We start from the raw sequence: 24,211 nt of genomic DNA on the forward strand, positions 1-24,211 counted from the left end.
ATTTTCTTCTCCAAAATTATAAAAGCAGCTATTTCTTGTGTAACTTTGCTTTTGAAGACCTTTTTCTGTACTTGCATATTTTTTTGCACCTTTTTACAGGACAGCCAAGGAAGTGACATATTCATTGGAGCATGTCTTGATGGCATCTTTGTGAAACACAAAAATGGTCGTCCTCCTGTTGTATTTAGGTTAGTGTTGTTCTTTCATAAAATACCTTAGTGAACTTCACATTTGAAGTGTGTTCCTCACAAGTATCAATGACTCTTAATATGATGTGTATTTATGCATTTGATAAACCTGAATGTAGTCTCATAGTCATCATGCTACAGTGAATACTGAAGCCAGTGGGGAATTTCTCAATGTATTAATTGCAAAATTAATCTCTTTAAGACAGATTAATTCTTAGACATTAATATTTAATATACAGTTGCATTGGAAAACATTTATTGAATCAAAAAGGAGCAATTCTCTACACACAGGGAATCTTAAGTCCTGAAATTGTCGCATCAATTCATACAGAAATATTCACTTGTGAAATTGTCCAGGAGTTCCTTTCATATGTTACAAATGTATGTGTAGAGTTACAGAGTAACATTTATTTTAATATTTTGGATTCATACATTGTTTTAGTTTATTATTGAATTATAAATTGTGGACAGAGCTCTCACTTACCTAAACACTTAAAACTCAGTCTTTATGTGAAATGGCTTCCCACTGACTTTAAGAGGAGTTGCTTGGGAGATCTTTGGGTAGAATTCGGAGTAAATGTTTTTTAAAAAAATTTTGAGATATTTTATTTAATGAGTCTTGGCAATATAGTTTTTACTATATTTTACTATAATTTTTGACTGAATATGAACAGAAATCTTGAAATCTTAAGGTCAAACAGTTTCTGGAACTTCACTACTGGTAAATTTCTGGGATTAGAGAAAGCAGCCAACTGTGCTTCTTTCTGTAAGTAGTTTTGTTTCACAGAATTTTGAAATTCACTACTGTTAAATGTTCCTTCAGAAAAATTTCTGTCTATGCTGTGATAGGGGAGCTGATGCTGAGCTCTTTTTGATTGTCTTGAGTTGCCAAAGTGTCCTGCTCTGCTTTCCTACAGCATTAAAGAACAGTTGCATTTAGCAAACACACAGGGGAGGAATAAAGTTTTGTCCATGCATTTCATGTAAATTCTCAAAGAATTGTGGATGCAGTGTCTGTAAACATAGGAAAAAAGTTGCACATTGGGAGGCATCAGAAAGTATTTATATTACAACTTCAGGATCCAGTTTTCTGCTCTTTTGCTTGTTTGTTGTATGACTATGGGCAATTCCATCATGGTTAGCAATATCATGCTATTTGGGTGGCAATAAAGCATAGAAAAATGACCCATTAGTATAATTTACAGTCCTGGGTTATGTTTGAGATTGGTTCAGGTAATTTCATAGTTGTGCCCACAAAGGCTTATGAACCACAGCCTTAAATTTGAGGGATTTTTGTTCTGCATCAGAATGGAGACATTTATGTTTCTCTATCTCATATGCATAAGGCAATCGTGATGGAAAATGCTAACAGACACCTCTGTGTAATGAAAATGGGAGTCATAAAAACACCTCTAGACAGAGCCCTATGTGCAGGTCATGCTTTTTCCATGTGTTTGTGTACTGCAGAATATTCTTTTAATAAATCAATGATACAACCTTTATTTACATTAACAAATACTAATGGTTCAAGCTAAATTTGCATTTAAAAAGATGAATAAATACATTTTATACAATCTATTTTTTTTAATCTGTGAATATGCAAGTTCTAGAAAATATGCATAATAACACCTTAAAAGCTTTGTTTAGTGTAGGTTTATTTTTTTTTTCTGCAATGTGTGGGTTGCTTTCAAGCAGTTGGGACATTTTAATCTACTGATGACTAAATTGGTCCGAGTTTGATTTTTCTTTTTAAAGAACACTTGAAAGAATTTCAAATGGAAGACAAGTCATAATATTACTATACACATTGTACAGTATGGTAGGGAAGTGATGACCTACAACTTGTTCAGATAGATTAATGAGCCTTTTCATAGAATCATAAAATGGTTTTTCACAGAATCATAGACTTGTAGCATATGCTGTCTTGAGAGGGACCCATCAGGACCATCAAGGCTAACTCCTGGCCCTGCACAGGACTATCCCCAAGAGTCACGCCATGTGTCCAAGAGCATTGTCCAAATGCTTCTTGAACTCTGTCAGGCTTGGGGCTGTGAACACTTCTCTGGGGAGTCTGTTCAGTGCCCAGCTTCCCTCTTGCTGAAACACTTTCATGATATCCAACCTAAACCTCCCCTGACTCAGCTTCAGCCCATTCCTGTCACTGGTCACGGGATGGAAGAGATCAGTGTCTGCCTCTCCTCCTCATGAGGATGTTTTTCATCCACATTTTTGATGGTGGTTCTGGTTTGCAGTCACATTTTTTGTGGTTTGAAAATCAGAGCTTGTCCAGTCATATCCTGTCTCTTTTGTCTGCAGGTGGCATGATATTGCCAACATGTCCCACAATAAATCCTTTTTCGCATTAGAATTGGCAAACAAAGAGGAGACAATTCAGTTCCAAACTGTGAGTACATTTTTTATTTTTTACTAAGTCATCACTAAATAAAAACAAATTAAAACTGATAATTTAACTCAAAGGTTAAAACTTACTATCTATATATTTAGCAGCTTTGAACTGTATGAATGAGTCAAATGTAATAACACTGTCTTTGGCCTGCTTTCTATGGGAAGGCATTAAAAATTGGACATTTTATGTTGAGTACATTTAAGTGTTTGGTTATGTGGTCCTACAATTTTTCATCCATTCCAGTAAAATTTCTAGTGTGCTTTTTACTTGAATCAGTGGCAGTTAAAAATAAATGTAGCCTTAGAGCTGTGCTGGAATGGTTTGGCATTCCTTGCAGAATTAGTTTTATTCAGCATCTACCAGTTGCTTTTGTCAAAAGGCAGTTGTTGACAATCTTATGGCAATCTTAACTATAAATTGTGTCAGTATAACAGCTGATAAGTGTCTTGAGCAAAAGGCTTCTACTTTCAAATTTCATAAGTCTACAAAAATTGTTAGGCTAGAGTGTATATTTGGGTCTGCAAAGTAGAGTTTTGGGGAAAACCTCGTGACATTAATGAAGTTACATTAAAATTAAATGGGTCAATGGTAATTTAATTTTGAAAATTTCAGTAGCTTGTCTGAAAGCAAGTGAAGGGTATGAATGTTTGACTTAATGCAAATGTTGGGTTTTCTTTTTTTGGCAGGAAGATATGGAAACAGCAAAATATGTGTGGAGGATGTGTGTGGCTAGACACAAATTTTACAGATTAAATAAATGCAGCCTGTAAGTAGAATACATTAGCAGAACTCTTGGTGCCCTTGCAGCTTCTGTTGGGAAGCAAAATCTCCCACTTCCTCTGTGAAGTCTTTACTGTCCCTTCTAGATGATAATAATTAATGACTTGGGTTCATTTTCTTAATCTTTTTTGAGAAAATACTAACCACCAGTTTTTGAAATACTTCCTGCTTTGTAACAGAGGACAATATTAAGTGCTGAAATCTTATCATTAGTAATAATATTTGGCCTTTTCTTCTGGATCACCGTGTTGTGAGAAACTTCGGTTGCTTTGGGTTCTAATATTGCTGGTGCTGTTGGAACCACCCGGGTTTTGGCCTGTGTTTGGGTGAGCTGCTCTGAAAGGACACTAGAGGCTTTAAAAGGGAGGGCAGTGTATGTGAAGCACTCCTGAAATGTGCTGGATTGACAGCTAAGAGGTATGTGGTTCTTTAGATATCCATGGAATCTGAATAGCTCAAGTAGCACCAGTGCAAAGTAAATTGGATACAATTCATCAAATTAAATTTAAATGGGCTGGTCTCCAACTTGGAAATCAATTGCTGGAATTTGAGCTATTTTACTGGAACAGCTTTCCTTCAGTTAAGTTTATTCAGTCAAAGAATAGAGAATTAGACACAGTGAATATTCTGGCATTGGAAAAGCATGATTCCCATATGTTTCACTCCTCATGTGCACGGGAACATAGATGTTTGATATCTGCTGAGGCCAGTGGAAAGATAATCAAGTATTTTGTGCCACAGGTGACTCATTAGTGTGTTTAAGGCTAATTTATTTGAGAAGTAAGATAAATTTGAAATAGATTAAACCTCATACCTCAAAGCTTGTAAACCTGTCTGTCTTTTGAGAGTGGTAAGAAGCATTGGTAGAAGTAGTGCATTCATGGGACGTGGGCATTTCTGTCTTAATAACATCAGATCTGTAGTTCTATATTAAGTGTCAGCTGCTGGGATTACTTACTGTAATTGTTTCACCACAATGTGGTTTTAGATGAGGTTAAGTCCTCAAGAAAACGTTCCTGAATATCTCTACTCTTAAGATTTCTTGTCATGTCATCCTGCAGCTGAAAACTGTCTTATGCATGCCTGTATCAACTTCAGGGTTTTTTTTTCTAAATATGTACATACCCTGTCTTTAGAGACTCCTTGGACTCTCCAGCTGAGGAGGGCTCTCAGAAATCTTCCCTCATTCTTTCCCTTCCACGCTTTCCAATCCTTTCTCGTCCTTCACTTCCCAAAGGGTGAGCTTAAAAACATCTTTCTCACTAAAAAACAGCAGTTACTGCATTTGTGTCAAGCTATCTTTTGACCTGTCTTACTATGAGATGCAGAGCACAGGTGCAGTGTAGGGTGGGGGAGAAAAGGAGTTTAAGACTTCTGAACTTTATGTCCTGGAGCCAGTCCAACAAATTATGCAAATTCATTACAATTAGCATCAATGTTAGAACATACAAATGCTAATGCAGTGTAGTAATGCTTTTCAGTTCCTGTAACATCTGTAACATTGCAGTCCCCATACAATTTTCTGTCTAACTTGTAGAACAGGAGATTAACTGGGGTATTTTGATCTTGGGTTTTTGATTTTTGCTTAGCGATGGTGGCTAATGCCCAGAGCTCTTCCCTTTTGAGACTCTATTGGAAGACTAACACAGGCTTGGCTCCTGGAAATGTAGTAATTTTTAATTGAACTTGGAAGTGCTTTCTGATGTTTGAAATAGGTCTTGCTGTTGTTAACGATAATTTCTTACCATTAAATTTCTTCTGTAGACAAACTCAGCCTGTGGCAGTGAATCCTGTTAGAAGACGATCTTCATCCAGGATGTCCATGGTAAGGAAAGCAAGTGGCTTTAGGTTTGCATTTTTATGGATTTGAATTGACTTTGAATCAAATATTAGTTCCCTTCAGTGAAATGAAATGAGCAGTGAAAAAGATGAGTCTAGGATGTGAGGAACTGTTTCTAACTTGTAGGAAGAGCTGCTATATAATATCTAAATCATGGACTTAAAACAATTACAATGAAAAATATTTTAAGCACTTCTGTTTTCAGTTTGAACATTGTCTCTAGGAGACTCTCCTGGATGTCAGTTGTAAGATTCAATCTTGGGTTAGTGGAGTGTGAGTTCAAGGTCTTTTTCCCATTTTTTTAAAATTTATTTTTTGTATGACCTCAAAGGAGAAACTTACCTTGCAGACTTAGAGAAGTATTTTAAGACTTAGGCTTTGTATGTGTTTATTTGAAATATTATACACATTGTAATATAATATATAATGCGTAGTATTACTATGTGTATAGTATTATATATAATATGTATAATATTATTCATATATATAATATAATGGTGTACATTATGTATTAAGAAAACCTCCAGTAATTACTTTTAAAATGAATAATCAGTTTTTAAGTAACAGTGAGATGTTTGCTTTGTTAGCCCAAGCCTCAGCCTTATATGATGCCTCCACCACCTCAGCTGCATTACAATGGTCATTATAGTGAACCATATGCATCTTCTCAAGGTAAGTTCATTCAATCCATGGCCACACTACACAGTTTTATAGGGTAAAAACTATAATTTGTATGTGTAGCTACTTCAGCTATAGCAGAATAAATCGATAGGTGAACATGGGGTTAGTTTGTACTAGAACATTCATGGAAGTGCTTGCTGCTGCTCAACACGTAGGCTAATGTAAAATACAGTTATGGAATCACAGAATTGTTTAGGTTGGAAAAGACCTTTAGGATTATCAAGTCCAGCCATCAACATAGCACTGTCAAAGCCATCACTTAAACCATGTCCCCATGTGCCACATCTGCATATCTATTAAATACCTTCAGGGATGATGACTTCAGCACTTCCCTGGACAAGCCTGTTCCAATGCTTCACCACTCTTTCCAAGAAGAAATTTCCTAATTTCCAATCTAAACCTTCCCTGGTGCAACTACAGGCCATTTCCCTCTTGTCCTGCTGCTTGTTACTTGGGATGACACTAACACACCTCACTGCAACCTTCTTTTCTGATAGTTGTAGGGAGCAGTAAGGTTCTCCCTGAGCCTCTTTATCTCCAGGCTAAACAACCCCAGTTTCCCCCACTGTTCCTCCTCCATATCCTCTCCTATGGGAGATAAGCAATTCTAGTTCATGTACAGCAATTGTAGACTGAGATTAAGCTATCACTTTTTTTGGTTCATGTATCAAAGTGGTATGTTATGGCATTGTGAGACCCTTGTCAACATTGGTCTTAATAGCTGCAAAGAGATTGCCCCAAGACAATTCACACAACTAAAAATTTTTTTAAAAAATTAAACTCAGAATGCAGTAAGAGAGACATAGAGACATTTATCTAAGTTTGCTAGACTACAGGGTGTTGAAGAATTCAAAGGCTAAAAAAGTTTGCTGGTAATGGACTTGGTATATATTTGATTGAAACAAAAAAAAATGAAAATAACCCAAGCAAACCCTAACTAATATTCTCAAGCAATGTAGACTCCTTATCTTAACAGTTTAGAGCAGAGTCATGGCTGCTTACTGTCATTATTTTGATTGTTACACATTCAGCCTTTAATTAACAAAGTTGCTGCCCTGAAGGGCTGAATCTCATCTTTTGCAAAGTCTCCTCAAGTTTCATAGGAACTTTCCAGACCTACAGATCTGCTGGATAAATAGTACTCTAAAAAGCCAACTCACTGGGAAGGGAATAAGCACATTTTCTATCAAAACAGAGTTACACAGGTCTGAATGAAATGCAGGTATTTGGCTACATTCAGAATGTAACTGAATTCTTTGCAGTTTAGTGTTGTTGGGTGCTTGCTAATACAGGTGTCCTATTTTTGAACATTTTTTTCATAAAACAAATTTTGATTGTCAGCAAATGCATTAACATAAATGTGGCAATTATTCTGGCAAACCCAAACAGTTAAATCATGAAAGCATCTACAGCAATGACCGAATTGTTCTCCTCTGGAGACTGGCAAATTGTACATCCAATGAAGTAGTAATTAAAATTATTAAATATGTTTTGGATGTATAAAATGTTAGACCATTTTCTTTACAGTGTAGGTATATATATGTGTGTGAATGATATATGGTGGTAGTTTAAGCTGCCTCCAAGATTTCTGGAGAAAAGTTAATTTGGTTTTTTTGAGGTCTTGTGGTGCTGTATCTACATACATCCTGAAGGAATAGAAGAGGGAAGGGCAAGGGGTTTTGTTAGCTTGTTATGCAGCTGTTTTTAGGTTTTTGGTGGTATTTTTGTTTTCCTTTGTTTTCTTTCTTTCTTTCTTTGCTCTTTAAACTGATTACATTAGTGCAAATCCTAGTGTAGACATTCATTTTTGCAGTGGTGTGGTTTGATTGATATGGACTTTGTTTATCTTGGACTGAAAATTAAGAAACCTATCCTAAACAGAAGAAAGTAATTAATAGATAGACAGTGTTTTCTCATAGGGATTTGCATGATTGAAATAAATATAATATGTTACCCAAGGTATATATGCCAGAATATTAACAACAGAAAAGCTGGGATTTTGGTTTGGGTTTTTTCCTTCCCATTTTAATACATAGCTAAGAATAACTGAGGTTTTGAAAATCTCAAGCATTGCCTTAGCTGCATCTTAATAGAGGGATAACTTTGTTTGATATCCTGGACATAAAGATTGTTCTTAAACTTTACTTTCAGATAACCTCTTTGTGAGCAATCAGAATGGATACTACTATCATTCTCAGACTAGCTTGGATAGAACCCCTCATGACTACAGTGGTCGGATCCGCAATGGGAGTGTCTATAGTGCACACAGCACAAACTCCTTGAACAATCCACAGCATTACTTGCAGCCATCCCCCATGTCCTCTAACCCAAGCATTACTGGAAGTGATGTCCTCAGAACTGATTATGTCCCATCACACAGACACAGTGCACTAATTCCACCTTCTTATCGTCCCACGCCAGACTATGAGACTGTGATGAGACAGCTCAACAGGGGGATGGTGCACACAGACAGGCAGAGTCACTCAATGAGAAATCTTAACATCAGCAACTCATATGCTTACAGCAGGCCTGATGCCTTAGTTTACAGTCAGCCTGAAATTCGAGAGCATGCCCACTTCGCTGCCCCACAGTCTAACCATTATCCATTTAACCTGAACTACAGCTTCCACAGCCAATCCCCCTATCCCTATCCTGCTGAAAAGCGCCCAGTGGTTGGGGCAGTCAGTGTGCCTGAGTTGACAAATGTGCAGCTCCAGTCTCAGGATTACCCAGCACCAAATATAATGAAGACTCAAGTCTATCGACCACCTCCCCCATACCCGTACCCGAGACCTGCAAACAGTACTCCAGACCTTTCGCGACACATCTACATCAGCAGCAGCAATCCAGACCTTATCACACGGCGAGTGCACCATTCTGTCCAGACATTTCAGGAGGACAGCCTGCCCGTGGCACATTCTCTTCAGGAGGTCAGTGAACCTCTGACATCGGCACGCCATGCTCAGCTGCAGAAAAGGAACAGTATTGAAATTGCAGGCTTGACTCCCAGCTTTGAAGGAATAAGAATTAAAGAGAGGACCATGTCAGCTTCTGCAGCAGATGTGGCTCTTCCAAGAGTTATCTCAGAAGGGTCACAGCCCAACATTCTGATGGAGCGAGCGAAGCAAAAAGAAGGTGAGCAAGAGGAATGCATGAACTGTGATCACAAGAAAACTCTTTCAGATGCCACTATGCTGATTCACAGTAGTGAGGAAGAAGAAGAATTTGAAGAAGATAATAAGGCCAGTAAAAGTCTTTCTCCTCTCACTGAAGATCAAACCCAACTTTCATCTGTTGTGGGAGGTTATTCTCGTGATTCAGTACTAAACTACCCTTATAGCTCTGTTGCTTCATCTGCTGGTCCTTTGCATATTCTTGAGCCTAAATTACATATCACAGAGGCAGAAAAGAGAATAAAAGATATAAGTCCTGTTCATTTACTAGTAGAAAGCCAGGTACAGAGAAGAGGGGAAGGACTGCTTACTCCGTCTATGTCAGAATCTGATCTTACAACATCAGGGAGATACAGAGTAAGGAAAGATTCAGTCAAGAAGAGACCCGTGTCTGATCTTTTGTCTGGGAAGAAGAATATTGTGGAAGGCCTTCCCCCTCTAGGTGTAAGTGGATACTATTTGTCTTGTTTCGGGTTGTTTGTTGCAGTTTATTGTTGTTTTTGTTTGAGGTTTGGGGTTCTTTTAATCAGCCTTAATATTTCTATGTCTATTTCTGGTTAACTTTGCTTAGCTATCTTTTATCCCCTTCTCTGCCACGTCTAAGTTGTTTGTTTAGTCCACCCACACAAATTCAGCTGTGCAGTCTCTATGCATCTAAAAAGCTAACTTGTCTAGGAACTTTAGAAGGAGTTAATATAAAATCAGTTCTAGATCCCTATTCTGCCCTACTTCTTATCTGGAGCAGAATCATCTCTTTCCATTCAACTTTCTCATCTTCCTCTCACTGAAAAGTGATATATAGCAAAACGTTTACTTTTTTAAAAATTTGTTTGCCTGCTTCTTCTGACCAAAGAGAACCCTGACACCTTAAGGAATAAATTATTTCCTTGCATTCTCTTTACTTCATGCCTTCCCTTTTTCATATTCATTCCCTTTTGCCTTCTTTTCAAGCTGTTTTTATTCTACTGAAGGTATTTCTTGCTTGCCGTATCTCTTTCTCCTACTCCAATCTTAGGACACTGTAAATAGTGAAAAACTGCAAATTTCACCCTTGCTGTAATTTCCACCTCACAGAAACATCAAGGACTGCACAATTTCACTGGCACTCCTTTGCGCCCATTTTGCCTTAAGCTTTTGTTCAGTTTTATGTAGTTTGTGGCAGATTTCAGGTGCTAATAGAGGAAGACTATTTTTTATTATTATTCTGCCTTTTAAAATCAAGTGATACCTGAGTTAGTGTCAAATAGTTTTCTGCAGAAGTTGGGCTGCAGGGGAACTGCTGTGTAACTTGTACTGTTGTGGTAACAGCAGATACTGAAAAAACTAACTTATGCAAAAGCTAGGTATTGAAATAGTTACTGCTCTCACAAGTTTTTGTCTGCCAGATGTGCTATACATGGAGCTGAACACAATGAAATGAACCTCTGTCATCTTAAATTCATTTTATAATTGTGTATGTTTTTCTACATCTTTCTTCTATTTTCTTAATGTGGTTATAGGGGAAAGAAAGGGATACCTTCCTCATATTCACATTTTGATAGTTACTTAGTATTTGTTCTCCAAAAGATACATTTTCAGACAGTAATGTGTCTACCAAAATCATAACCTGCTTTTCCTTTTGACAGGTATGTAGTTATGACATGTTCCTGTCAACCTTTAAATGAAATTAACAGTAGAACTTTTTCATTGAAAGTGTTCATAACATAGTTTCTAGTTCAGAAACATTTAAGTGTTGTTGCATAATACAGAACATTACCTTTCATAATCGATATGAATATCCTAGTTACAAAGCAGGCCCCTTGCTTTGAAAAGCTACCAATGCTTGCACATTTTGCTTTTCAATGAACTTTTGTTGTTGTGTTTGTGTTCACTTCACTTTTAAATGTAGTCTCATTCTCTTAGCTTTGTCTTCCTATTTCTTACCACCATTTAACTTTTGAAAGCATTGATTATCATTCAAGTGGCATATGTGCTCATATTTTCAGTGGATTTTTGTTAACAATTAAACTTAGTAATGGAAGGAATGATGAAGTTTCCTCTTAGCCTTTTTAAAAGAATAATTTGAATTGATTCTCTCATAGAAATTCCCCTTTGATATTTTTTATCAAATAATGGATGGTAATTCCATAATTTAGATTCATGGACTGGTCCAGGTCTCAAATCTGTCTGCAATTGTGTGTTCATGTTTTGTGTGTCAAGTTTGTTGCAAACTTAGTAAACCACTTAGCTATGTCCACATATCTTAAAGGTATACAGTCGTTGCCTGATTGTAGGGAGGAGAAGTGCCTACAAACTGAATAGCTTAGTAATGAATCATTTTGCTGTACTTTTGGGTTTGGGAAGTGATTCCAGGTCTGTTCAAGAATGTTAATTATTCAAAGTTGCCACCTCACACCCTCAGTCATGAGCTTTGTTGTAGAGAACAATATTTGTCATTCTCATGCGGTTTCATTAACCTGTCTGGAATGAAGACAGGCTTGTGTTGTGTCCTTGGAGGAATGTAGTCCCACCACCCTGTTCTCCCACTGCAGTGCTTATCAAAGAAAAAGGTCAGAGCTGTTCACAAAAGGGGCCAGAGAAGTATCTTTTGCTTAGTTGAACTCATCTGGTTTCTGCTTTATAACTTCATCAGATATTTAAGAATATTTACAAGTTTTAGCTTTTCTTTTGCAGGGTATGAAAAAGAACAAAAATGATGCAAAAAAAATTGGCCCTCTGAAGCTAGCTGCCCTAAATGGATTGGCATTGACTAGAATGCCTCTGCCAGATGAGGGGAAGGAAGAATCAACAAGAGCAACAAATGATGAACGAGTATGTTCAAGTTTTTTAATACTTGATTTACACTAGCAATTTTTCAAAATTAGATGATTACGAATGGTACATTTTATTGACTGTAAAATGCTTCATATTAAGGCAACTCAAATGCTGGGAATAGAAACAAACGATTCCTGATTGACAAGTCATTGCTAGAAGTATTGGGTGTATCACAGATTTTTCTTTATGACAGTGATTCAACTATAGTTTACCTTTTGAACATAGAGCAAGTGAATTAACTAGTACCTACTGATACATTTTTGTGCAACTCTTCCTGTTTTCTTTCTTTATTTTGGTTTCACCAGAGTGAAAAGGTGTGAAAGTTCTGAGTGGGAGATTGATTTTATTTGCAATTAGTAGTAATTCATATGGTGTTTGGAGTAAGTCTTGCAGTTAAAATGCATCCCCAGAATACGAGTAGTGCAGATCGTATTTATCTGTTCAGGTAGAGCCCATAAAATATAGATGGAACTTGTTTGATCTGCTGAAATTTTAAACTTAGTAAAAGATCAATGAGAGCTCATCAGGTTCTAGAATTTGAGGATCGTTCTTTGAGAAATATAAGACTCCACCAGCTTGTGTCAGTATAAAAAACATCAGTAAATCTGCTTCAGCCTGTCTCATATGTCATTAAAGAAGTACGGGAAAGTGAAATACAGTCAATATTCAGGCTGTGACGGGCTGTGAAGAGCAGTGCTGCCATCACACAACTGACCAGGGAGCAACTAGATACACCAGATTCTACAGATTATTGCCCATTCTGCAAACAGTGGTCTCTACAGAATGTGATTCTGAGCATGGTTGGGCATCCTCAGCTGCAGGTGCCCTCTAACTTAATTTTTTTCTAGTCACTAGGGATCTAATCTAGTGATTAGGACCTGAGGGAAAAACCCTGCTCTCACCAGCTGCAGTTTAAATAAACAGACCAAGAAAATTAATTGCAAACCACTCAGTAAAAATCACGTTGAACTACATATACATTGCATAAGGTGCTAAAGGACAAAAATTAACATTGTGTTACTGAGACACAGGTTTAATACCTGTGTTGGTTATTTCCTCTTACCTACAGCCATCATCTCTTTCTGGGTTGACCTTTACTGAGTTAGGCTGTGTTTGTATTCAGCTAGCTCTGCCCAAAGCATTGTGGCAAAGAAGAAACCATAGAGTCAAGTTATGACAAAGTCATGTCACTACACTTTCTCTTCAGGCAGTCTCATAGGGGTAGAATAAATACTGTGAAACAGGAGTAGTTCCTAAAACAGTTGAGAAGAGGCAATGCAAAGTAGACATGTGATGTAAAAGGAAGTGAGGAACTGCAGGTATTTTAGAAGATAAGTTTAGTGTTGATTCAGTGACTGTTTCATTGCTCAGCTTCATATTATTATCAGTTTAAATATGTAAATTTAGCTTAAAGATAATAAAGGAGCTTGTACAGTTGATGTAATGATGTGCAAATTGCATATGATGGAAGTTTACACCTTCCTCTGCAACATTTGGCATACTTACTTGATATAAGACACTTCTATGACCTGATACCACAGAGCAGTTGCTGTGAGACTCTGGGAACATGTGACATAGATGAAATTTTCTGGCTGAAATCTTACATATTATTCCTCCTTATTGTTGGCAAAGAGATGCAGAAATACCAGAGGTGTCTTATGATTTAGAAACAACTTGGTTTCAAAAGAATAAAGGTGAGGAAAAACCAGTTTGTTAAATAAAAAAGATTGAATTACACTATTAGAAAAAATTCTGGGTTTATACTTTAACTGCAGCAAATTTCTAAGGCGTTTTTCCTGCAAAATTTTAAAGCAAAATTTAGTTTTTCTCTATCCAAACAACTTAGGTTTGTGGGGTTTTTTATTATTATAATTGGGGTTTTTTTATTATTATAAGGTTAAAAGAGATCTTTCAAATGATGTCATCTAGCTGCCATGTTGAGCAGGTGGATCAAAGGTGTTTGAAGCAATATGCAGTATGGCATAGCTGTCTGGTTGGTCAATTTTTTTCTCCCCAGCTGGGCTGTCTTTACAGAAACTATGGAGTAATTTTTCCTTTACCAGCAATGTCCACATAAACTTTGTGACCTAGTGAAGTATAACAGGCTGCTTAGTTTTCACTTGAACAAAATTCCTGCTGGTTAGGGTTGCCTCTAATTTATTCTGGTATGTTTGCGGAAATGTTAATAGCTGGAGAAGCACTGAGGAAGTATGTAGGAGAACAAAGTGCACACATTTTATCCTTCACGAGTTCTCTGTTAAGATGGGCCCCCCCAGCACTGTGTGGCTGTCTGTGGTGTGTGTTGCAGTGCAGGATCCTGGAGCAGAGGCTGGAGCAGGGGATGGTGTTCACGGAGTACGAGCGTGTGCAGAAGAAAAGGCTGATGGACGGCGAGTGCTCGATCGCGCGGCTGCCTGAGAATGCTGAGAGGAACCGCTTCCAGGATGTGCTTCCTTATGATGACACCAGGGTGGAGCTGGTCCCAACCAAAGAGAACAACACAGGTTACATCAATGCATCTCACATCAAGGTGAGAGAAGTGCTCTGGGAGAAAAACTTCCCCGTTTGTGTGGTAACTAAAATGCGTTTGGCTATCCATTTTGGTTTGGTAAGATGAGTGACAATCCATTTCTCTCTCTCTTTCTTTTCTACTCTAGAGGTTTCTTTGGGGAAAGCAGGAACTTGTTTTCCTAATCACCTAGAATAATGGAGGGTTAATTATTGGAGGGATCTTCTGCATTTTGCTTCTGTGTGGATTTGATCTACTGTCTCCTTTCTTTGTTCCTTCTGTGGGGATTGCTGCTAGCAGAAGGCATGTCTATTCTTCCCAGAGCTAAGGAGGCAAAAGGGTTTAAAACAAACTGGGATCCTCTGCAATGACTATTTTTGAGATGCACTGACAATCACTGTTTTTTTCTTTTTCCGTACTCTTAGACTATATCCACAATGGGCAGTAAGCTAGCTCCCCTCTTTCCCCATCCTTAACTCCTTTTGGAGTTAAGGAGCTAAACTCCTTCTAGCTCTGTTTAAAAGAATTTGAAGGGTGACTTCAAGAACCTGGAAGGCAGTTCATTCATTTTTCAATACATTTATCTGCTATAAGTGCAAGTACAGTTGGCTTCATGCCTTCTTTTCTGAAAAGAATTGGGATTGTCCAAGCAGCACTTGTAGTTGTGTTGCTGTCTTCTTTTAATAAATCTGTAGACATGGCATCATAGTTTTTCTGCTTCATTCACAGATGTTGACCCTTCTCAATCAAGAAAATATTTTTTCAGGAAATTACAACTAGTACTGTAATAATATTTACAGCACCAGAGTATGAAAGCTTCTCTAAACCTAAATTTGCTAAAATACCTTAAATCCACAAAAGAGAAATACAGTTTTGTTTTCTCAGTTTTACATGATGCTTATGATGTAAAATACATTTATTTAGCTTTGAACCCTTACAGTTGTGTCTCTTCTGCATCTAATGTGACATGGTGCAGCTAAAAAATGGGGCAGATATAACTCACAGTTGAATTTCTACTTCTGTGGTGTTGCAGTATTTTTTAATTTTGTGCAACTTCAAATGGCTGCTGTTAGAACTGAGGAGAGGCTTTTCAGTAATGACTAACCTAGTATCTTTCTTTTTACAGATCTCTGTTGGTGGCATAGAGTGGGATTACATTGCCACACAGGGCCCTTTGCAAAATACGTGTCAGGATTTCTGGCAGATGATCTGGGAACAAGGGATTGCGATCATAGCTATGGTGACAGCAGAGGAAGTGAGTACAAATTGGGTCAGGTTTCTCCCAGAAATCCCACAATGATTTTTTTTAAATAATCTGTTGGGGGAAGGAGATCTTTGCTCCAACAAATAGACTGATCAAAGATAAGTTTCTAGTGACCCCTTTCTGTCTTAATTCCTTTCGCAGAGAAATGCAATTTGCATACTCTGTGCTGGAAAGTTGGTTTCCTCAGTACAAGGCTGTAACACGCTAGTACTACTTAATAGAGGAGAGATGCAGTTGTTACTACAGGAACATTAGCTGTGTGAATGTTCTCAGGTTTCTTGTTAAGCAAGTGTTCTACTTTTAAGGAAAGTGGGAGAGAAAAAAGCTTCAGATACTGGCCACGTCTTGGTTCAAGACACAACACTGTGACATATGGAAGATTTAAAATTACCACACGGTTCCGCACCGACTCAGGCTGCTATGCAACTACAGGTTTGAAGATTAAACATCTTCTCACAGGACAGGAGAGAACGGTTTGGCATTTGCAGTATACTGACTGGCCAGAGCATGGCTGTCCAGAAGATATAAAGGGATTCTTATGTAAGTTTTATTTAATAGCTTTGTTTTGGGGTGTGGTTTGTGGTGGTTTTTTTAATACCTTGATGCTATATATGAAGTAACTTTTGACGAGTATGCCAAGCATTTCATTGTGAAAGGTTTCTTCACACCAGCAAGAGATACTGAATTATATTTTTTGCAGGAATATACCTGACAGTTTATTTAAGTGACTCCTTCTGTCTAAAGCAAATAATTTACACAAAGGCCATATAGAATAAAACATAATTGCGCCCCATACTACACATTTGAGTATGTTGCAGTAGGAAGATGGCCACAAGCTGTATTTAGTAGGAATAGGGGAACAAGGCAAGGAAATTCTTACAAAAGTTAGATGATCCTTATAGATCTGTATTGCTGTGTTTGGGGGTATAACTTGTGATTTATACAATATATCATTTTCCTGTGGCACGTCGATTGTTAAATTGCTACTTTCTGGTGGTCATACAGTATAACAGCATATCTCCCCCATTAATTGTTGTTACCTTGTTGAACTGAACAGCGTACTTGGAGGAGATCCAGTCAGTGCGGCGGCACACCAACAGCACAGCAGACCCTAAAAGCTCCAATCCTCCCCTGCTGGTGCACTGCAGTGCGGGTGTGGGGCGGACTGGAGTGGTCATACTGGCAGAGATCATGATCGCCTGCTTGGAACACAATGAGGTGAGCTCTTTCTCTTGCTTCTGCTTTAAATGGTGTCAGGTAATAGAAGAGTAAATCACCTGCCGGAAATATGTTAGGGCTGTTCATCTGAGCAGCTGCTGAGAGAGGCCTTGCAGCTGTGCTTGAAATGGCTCTTGGGAATTCAGCAGAAGTTAATAATCTTCTAGAGCTGCCCACATGCACACCAGGCACTGGAATGCTCACTTGGATTCTTGACTCCCTAAGATGTTGAATCATTGAGTGGAGCAAGGTATGCCCTAGGCCACTGAGCACATCTCAGGATTTGATCCTGACTTTACTGCTTCTTGTCTTAATTAGAATGGGTCATATTCAAGAAGATGCTTTGTAGCCAGTCTCTGTACTTGTTATTATTTTGTTCCTAAGTGTGGTATATTTGCAGTATCAGTCTCAGCAGAGGACAAAGAGGTAGTTTAATACAATGAAATCAGTCCTGTCAACTTCTAGCCAGAAGTGGACAGCTGTAAAATGTTCATTAGTAATATAATATGTCAACTGAAACTCAACAAACATATTGTTTCATTGTGCATGCCTCTCCTAATACTGTAACAGACCTTTTCAGCCATTAGGTTTGTGAAGGCCAGTACCCCATGAGATAGGTAACTTTACCATTATGCATATTTCCCAGATGATCCGTGGTGTAGTGCAGTCCATACTGCAGGCATGGGCAATGAATTGTCAGAGCTGAAATCAGAACAGCTGATTCTGTCTGTAGATCATTGTGGTACTGCTCTGAACCTCCTGCTGGGAAAGTGCAAGCCAGTTTCCTGGCTCACCAGTCACTTGTAATGTTTTTTTCCTCTTCTTCCAGATGCTGGACATCCCACGAGTGCTGGATATGTTGAGGCAGCAGAGGATGATGATGGTGCAGACTCTTTCACAGTACACTTTCGTCTATGGAGTTCTCATTCAGTTTCTCAAAAGTTCTAGACTTATCTAACCCCTGCCACTTCCTGAGAGATTCTGCAAGAGTTTACAGAAAGAAAATCAGAGTTGTCCAGACCTGCTCTCACTGGTGTTTTCTTCATATGATGAATCACAGAGTTACCATTTAGAGCTGCCATGTGACTGTTCAATGCGAGTCAGTGTAACAGTCCCTGCACAGCAGGATCTCTGCTGGGCTGAATTCTTCCCATGTTCAGCCACAGTCACATGAAGGAATGATTTTACTTGTACTGGTCTGTAGTACTTGCACATGTGCTTTAGAGTGGTGTTACTCTGAGCAAAATAAGTATCTTATGGAATGGAGGTATATAGTACAATTTAACTAACATCATGTTTTGGAACGTAATTTTGACTGTGCAAAAGCTAAAATCTGTAGGAGCACATGGGGTCAGAAACCTGCCTCTTGAGAATGTCAAGGTCTTACACAGTTTGATTCTGCTTTCAATTTTATATTTAGAACAATACATCTATATTTTGTAAAATGAACATTGGTTTCCTCTGGTTTACCTAGCAAAATTAGCAGCTATTAAATATTTTATGCTGTTGCTTTAAGGACAGTTATTTTTGTATTTGAGATTTTAAAATTAAAAAGAAAATGAACCACCATAACAGAAAGCTTTTTAAACAAAACAATATTTTCAGAGGAGAAGAGTGACAATGTTTGAACCAACTTTTCAAAAATCGTACAGAAAGTCCTAGAGAAGCTGATGGTAGTTGGTTGTAGTGCCATGTAATAGAGCAGACAAGTGAAAGATAATAGTAACTGTTAATAACTTTCATTTGAGAGGAGGCATGTTTACCTGCAACAGGCAGGGGAAAAATACTTTTAAGTAACTATGAGGTTATTGGAAACAAATGGATGAGAGAAAGTACATATTCAGTATTATTCATATATTTAGAGGACAGTTTGATTTTACTGGCTGAAATCAAAGTGGATGCAAATGTTTTAAGCACTTTTTTTTTTTGCTCTGTTATTTATGTAGCTAAATATAGAGTCTATAATCATGCATTGTTTCATTTGGTAATATACCATTACTAACCTGTTATTTTAAGAAGAGCTTTTTAAGTTGATGAAGTGAGAGAACCAAAATGGGAGTAGGAAGGTGCAGAGTGGTGAAGTGGAAATGATTGTATGAAGCATAATGGAGGAGGTGTGGCAGCTATGATTGCTGGTTTACACAAGTGCAAAGATGACCTTAAAAAAATGTTAATGTTCCCAGGCAAGAGAGCCAGTAAAGCACTGGAAGTTTCTGTAGAATCCTCCAGATTATTTTGTTAGTGCTAGAGAAGATTTTGCTGATGCTGTGCAGCGTTGCAATGAAGTACATTTGAGAACTTGCAGAAGAAGAGCTCTTAGAGGAGACACTGGAGATGTGGGTAATTTAGTAGCTGTGTAGGTGGCTGAGTCAGTGGCTGTGGCATGGACCTGAAGTAGGCAGGTACAGCCTACTGTAGTTTCCATTTTGTCCCATGGGGCTGCTCAAATGACAATATCCCGAAATAATCTCTGTGGTTTTCAGCGGGGACAGTGTGGTTTTAGCTGCCTTTCCAAGTGTTTCAAGATGCTGAGTTGAAAATCCCTATTTCAAATTGAGCCATAGTTTTTAGATACTTGGTTTAATTTAAAAAAACCCTACAGTAGGCCAGTCTGCAGGCATGGTTGTGTACATTTCCCTTGATACTGGCTTAGTGAAATGAAAGGAAAATAAAAATCAGGTTTGTTAGTGCTGAAATTGTTATTTTTCTGATCTCTGACAAGGATTTGGAAACTATTAAACCACCTTCAAAACAATAGTTGTATCCCAAAACAGGAATGAAGAATTATAAACAGGTTGTCCCCATTTCCTCTGTGATAAGCAGCTTCCATGAAGTTTTAACACGTGGTTTGAATGACATTGTGCTAATATGTCATTTTATGCAAAATATATTACTTTTAGGTACACAGTATTGATTTAGTGCTTTCAGGTCGGCTTGGAAGCAGTCTGATTTGTTGTACTCTCAGTATAAGTTAGATTGAATATTTCAGACTAAGGAAAAGAAATGTTGTTCTTACATAAAATGCCTAGGAACAATTCATTGCCAAATCTAAAACTGGAAGTCCAGAGGAAACCAGCTACTGAACACTGATTCTTTGTATATAAACCTTGCAAACGTACCAGTCTGACATATCTATGTTGACAGAAGTATTGAAAGAAGCAAACATACTTAGCTGTTTGTATCATGCTGTGTTTTAAAAACATTGTTAATGTTTGCCACAGTTCACTTCTATCTGCAGAAATCTTTTTGAATGGGAGGGCAGGCTCTAAAATGTAGCTTGTACCTTTTCCATTTCTAAGCTTTGCACTGTGATCTTCATAAACTGATAGAAGCAGTTTTAATGACATGATGGACAACTCAGAACTTCAGTTTCTGAGACAGAACATCAGCTGCAAGGCATTAAAAGGAGCAGTTAATACAAGCTATTTAATCCAGTACTTATGGGATTATCTTGAGGTGAATGAGGAAATGTGTGTCTTTTGGCTTATTTTTCTGTTTAGCTAAAAGAAGTTATGGTCACTTTTAGAGGTGGTTGTGCCCAAATGTGGTAGTCACAGTCTTGGTTTATTTTAGTGTGACACTGCTGCCTCCTCCCCTTCAGCTTCCAGTTCTGTCCATCAGCAGTCTGTTTGTGCAGTAGTGGACTTGACCTTATTAGACTTGACTTCATGTGAGTTTTTCTACTGAACACAGTAGGATTGCTTTTGTTTCTAAGCATATGGCTCCAAGTGAGCATTGAAAATGAGCAGTTTCTCTCCTAGATACCAAATGAAATTCAACTTCACAACCTTCTTTAAAAAAATGTTTTTTTTAAACCATTGTTTAGATTTTCAGTTAACTTATAAAATACAATTCAGTTTTTAGCACTTTTGTTCTGAGCCTTGAAAAGGGATGCATTTTTACATGTAGTTGTACTGGGTGCTTCATGAAGTTTTGGATGTTATAAGAACACTGTCCCAAATCCAGTCACAGTGTGAGTCGGAGGTGGATTTATTTGTCAAAAAACTTAAAATTTCTCTAAAAGCCTGTCCAATTTTGCCAAATGTGCATCTGTTTTTATGGGGATGAAATCAGATGATTATGCAAGATTTGAACAGAGTTTGTTTAGTAAAAAAATTGTATGAAGAATTCTGGCAGCAAATGACAAAGATAATGCTGACCTCTAGGGATGTTCAGAGCTCTCAGGGACAAATAAAGGTGCTATATACTGTCAAGAGACAGATCTGGTGGTTTTTTGTTGACTAGGTAGGAGATGCTTTCTAGGATCAAATTATATGAAGAGACAGGAGAAGAACGTGCAAACTGTAGTAAGGACTTCTGCATATTCGATATATTTCTTGGTTGCTTTGATGAGAGATTTTTTTGGCCAGTGAATCTTTGTTGTCTTGGGCTAAAACCTCTTCTCTAAGGAGCTGAGTCAGAGCCCTGTCCATTACAAAGATGTCACTGACAGCTGGGTTAGCTTTAGGCTGCAGGTCCCCCCTGGCACTGCTGGGTGAGGGAGAAGCTCTGAGGTGCACAGAGGAGTTTTGCATCGCCTCTACAGCCTGCACAGCAGTGCTCTCCTTCTCTGCTGTCCCCCAGGAAGAGCAGAAAAAGTTTTATGCCTTAGTATTTCTCTCATTGGATTACCTTTCACACAAGGAAACAGTAGAAGTGCAGGGTGTGCTACGGTTTATACGTAGAAATACATTTAATTCAAAGCAGGTGACCAAGGCAGTGTTCCTGTATCTCTATGAATGAAAAGCTGCTCTAAGATATCACCAACATTTAGGAAAAAAAGTACAAGTAATAACAAGTGAAATAAATTTTTACTAAAGTGGAAAAGATTCTTGACATTTTATGTTCGGCTCCTCTTCTAATCCTGTATATCTCTTTTTGAAGTGGGCAACACTTGGAGCAATCTTCTCCAAAATAGCTCCTTTCAGTTTAATAAATAAGACTGAGGCTGCTGCTCCTGCTGCATATTTTGTGTTGGAGCAGCTGTTAAAGTTGAGGGGCTCATAGATTTTGATGGCTTCTGGACCAAACTTGGAAACTGCAGGGTTGTTAATCATAGCTGTGTAATGAGACCTCAGTTTTAATATCAATAGCATTACTTAATCCCTAGACTTAAAAACAGTGAACCCATTACTCTATTTCAGTAGTTCAAATTAATCAATTTGAAAGGATCAATGCTTCAGTTGCTGGGAACTCAGTGCATTAGTGTTTATGGTTGGGGTTTTTTTCTGATAGTGCAAAGTTGTGGAAGTCAGAGTCCAGCCCTGCAAGATGCAAAATTCCTGCACTTCTTCATGATGCTGTAGGAATTAAAATGGGCTTGCTGCCAATGAAAGCTTGAGCCCTTAAAGCGCAAATACCACTTCTGCTTTAAATTTAAATACAGATTACAAGAATTAACCAAAAGAATGCAGCAGGAATGTGCATACAGGAAAGTACAGCATTCAAAAGAAAAGTAGATGAGAGGTCAAAAGAAATTCTCTTGTGCAAGTACAAAATTGTGGACATAGAGAGTGAGGATTTGAGGAGTGGCAGAAGGCATTTGGAGAGGATTTGGAATGTTTTGTATCCAAAGTAGAGCTGCTAGTAGGGTTTGAGTCATATGGTATGTTTTTCATGGCATGGTAGGGTAAGTGAATATGTAGTCATAGGTGTTATTTTTACTGGCTTTTTAAAATGCGATTTTTTAAACTCCAAATATTTTTTCAGAGGCTCTGTTATTTTTACATATCTTCCTTTCCAAATGTATTGAATGCAGTCTGTCAGCTCAATTTCTGTTTACTTATTAAAGGTCAGATTTTTCAAACCACAGTCTCTGGTTTTACAGATACAAAAGGCAGGGGGAATAGGCATACTTGTAATTTTGCAAGTGATAATTTCTAATGGATGCAGGTGAGATGATTCAAACATCTGACTATGTTTTGAATGAAGCCAGGTGTTTACAGTTGGTGTGAGTGGCACCAAGTTAAGGCTGGGCTAACAAGGAGACTCTTGAAATGTGGAATTTACCATGTACTTAGAAGTTCTGATGCAGTGCAGCATTTGCAATACAGTGACATTAAACCAGTGTAGTACTGTGCTAAGGTAAGGGAAAAAAAGGTTAAACATTCACCTGCTGTTGCAAACATGTCTGTAAAAAGAGAAGTTAAAGAAAAAAAAATTCTTAGTACGATCTTGCTGGGGACCAGCTAACTTGGTGCACTCTGTTGGCATCACATGTTACTTTAAGGTCTAACTGGACTGAATAAAAAGGATCTGTTTACTTAAATGAACATTTCAAAAAACTGTTGCTGAATAGCCTTTGGTTCTGTTCTTTGCTATTTTCCACATCATGCTGCATTCAGTGGTGAAGAATAACCTCCAGTGTGTTTGTTTTGTTCAAGTCCATTCTTCAGCTCTACTTAAGGAATGAAGATAGAAATCAAATGTAAAGAATCTAATGAACAGAGTTTACAACAGATCAAACCTGTGGCAAGTCAAAAGTCTGTAGATATTTTAATGTTCTTTCAGTTCAGATATGCAGCAATCAAAACTACCAAATTATTAATTATAAGCACAGTTTCAGAAGGTGCCTAACTTTTATAAAGGGAATTAAATGCTGTTTTTCCATTTGGAAATATTTAGGTTAAATTAGGAAACTTTCTTTTCATATACTTTAAAGACATTACAAATGCCATTAATTTTCGGAATGGTAGGAAATTTGATGGAGAAACCCACTGTAAAATCCTCCAGTCTGTTACCTTGCTAATCCTGGATAATTCTGACAGACAAGGTGTGTATGCTCTTTACAAAGATACTTGCTTAAATTGCTTTGAAATACCCAACTTATCTGTCCTCTTTATGGCTTTTCTGGGGGCACTTGAATGGAAATTTAAGGGACTTTACCTGGCAAATCAGCAAGTATGTACACTCCTGCACGCTGCTGAAACCTCTTCATTCATTAAAAGCAAACAGGTGTTTGAAAACCTATCAGCAGTTTTGTGGGATTGAGTCCTTAGTCTCAGAGGAGCACAGGATCTGGCTCCATTTTCTTCAATTTTCACTTGAGCCAGTATGCAAGGATTTAAATGGGACTTTGTTTAAAAGTAGCAAACATGAAGTATTATTTTCTAGTACTAAGCTAGTGGTTAACATGTCTGTTTTTTGCTGTCTTGCCACCAATACTGTAAAAATGTATAATCAAACCAGCTTTAATTCTTGTAAAACTGAAATTGGTTTGTAAAACAATGTATAAATTGTGTTTCATAGACAGAAAAGCTTGTATTACTGAATGTAATATATGTGAAATGAATATATTATAGTCTATTTTTGCCATGGAAATAAATATTTGAAGCAAT

General features: G+C 37.7%; 1 protein-coding gene across 2 annotated transcripts in view; it reads left to right on the forward strand.

Moving 5' to 3' along the window:
- The window catches only part of PTPN21 (protein tyrosine phosphatase non-receptor type 21), a 45,396-nt gene extending 21,185 nt beyond the window's left edge, over positions 1 to 24,211 (forward strand). Inside the window, exons 8-20 of one of the 2 annotated variants that reach the window (XM_066321941.1) lie at positions 100 to 188; positions 2,505 to 2,592; positions 3,282 to 3,361; positions 4,512 to 4,613; positions 5,140 to 5,200; positions 5,803 to 5,887; positions 8,048 to 9,513; positions 11,743 to 11,880; positions 14,192 to 14,413; positions 15,519 to 15,647; positions 15,962 to 16,196; positions 16,714 to 16,874; positions 17,704 to 24,211. In XM_066321941.1, coding sequence (XP_066178038.1) covers positions 100 to 188; positions 2,505 to 2,592; positions 3,282 to 3,361; positions 4,512 to 4,613; positions 5,140 to 5,200; positions 5,803 to 5,887; positions 8,048 to 9,513; positions 11,743 to 11,880; positions 14,192 to 14,413; positions 15,519 to 15,647; positions 15,962 to 16,196; positions 16,714 to 16,874; positions 17,704 to 17,832 — 2,985 coding nt within the window. In that variant the 3' untranslated portion in view covers positions 17,833 to 24,211. The remainder of the gene's footprint in view (positions 1 to 99; positions 189 to 2,504; positions 2,593 to 3,281; positions 3,362 to 4,511; positions 4,614 to 5,139; positions 5,201 to 5,802; positions 5,888 to 8,047; positions 9,514 to 11,742; positions 11,881 to 14,191; positions 14,414 to 15,518; positions 15,648 to 15,961; positions 16,197 to 16,713; positions 16,875 to 17,703) is intronic. The other variant, XM_066321942.1, reaches the window with a different exon arrangement.

Source organism: Sylvia atricapilla, chromosome 6 (assembly GCF_009819655.1).
Source record: "Sylvia atricapilla isolate bSylAtr1 chromosome 6, bSylAtr1.pri, whole genome shotgun sequence".
NCBI classification, from domain to species: domain Eukaryota; kingdom Metazoa; phylum Chordata; class Aves; order Passeriformes; family Sylviidae; genus Sylvia; species Sylvia atricapilla.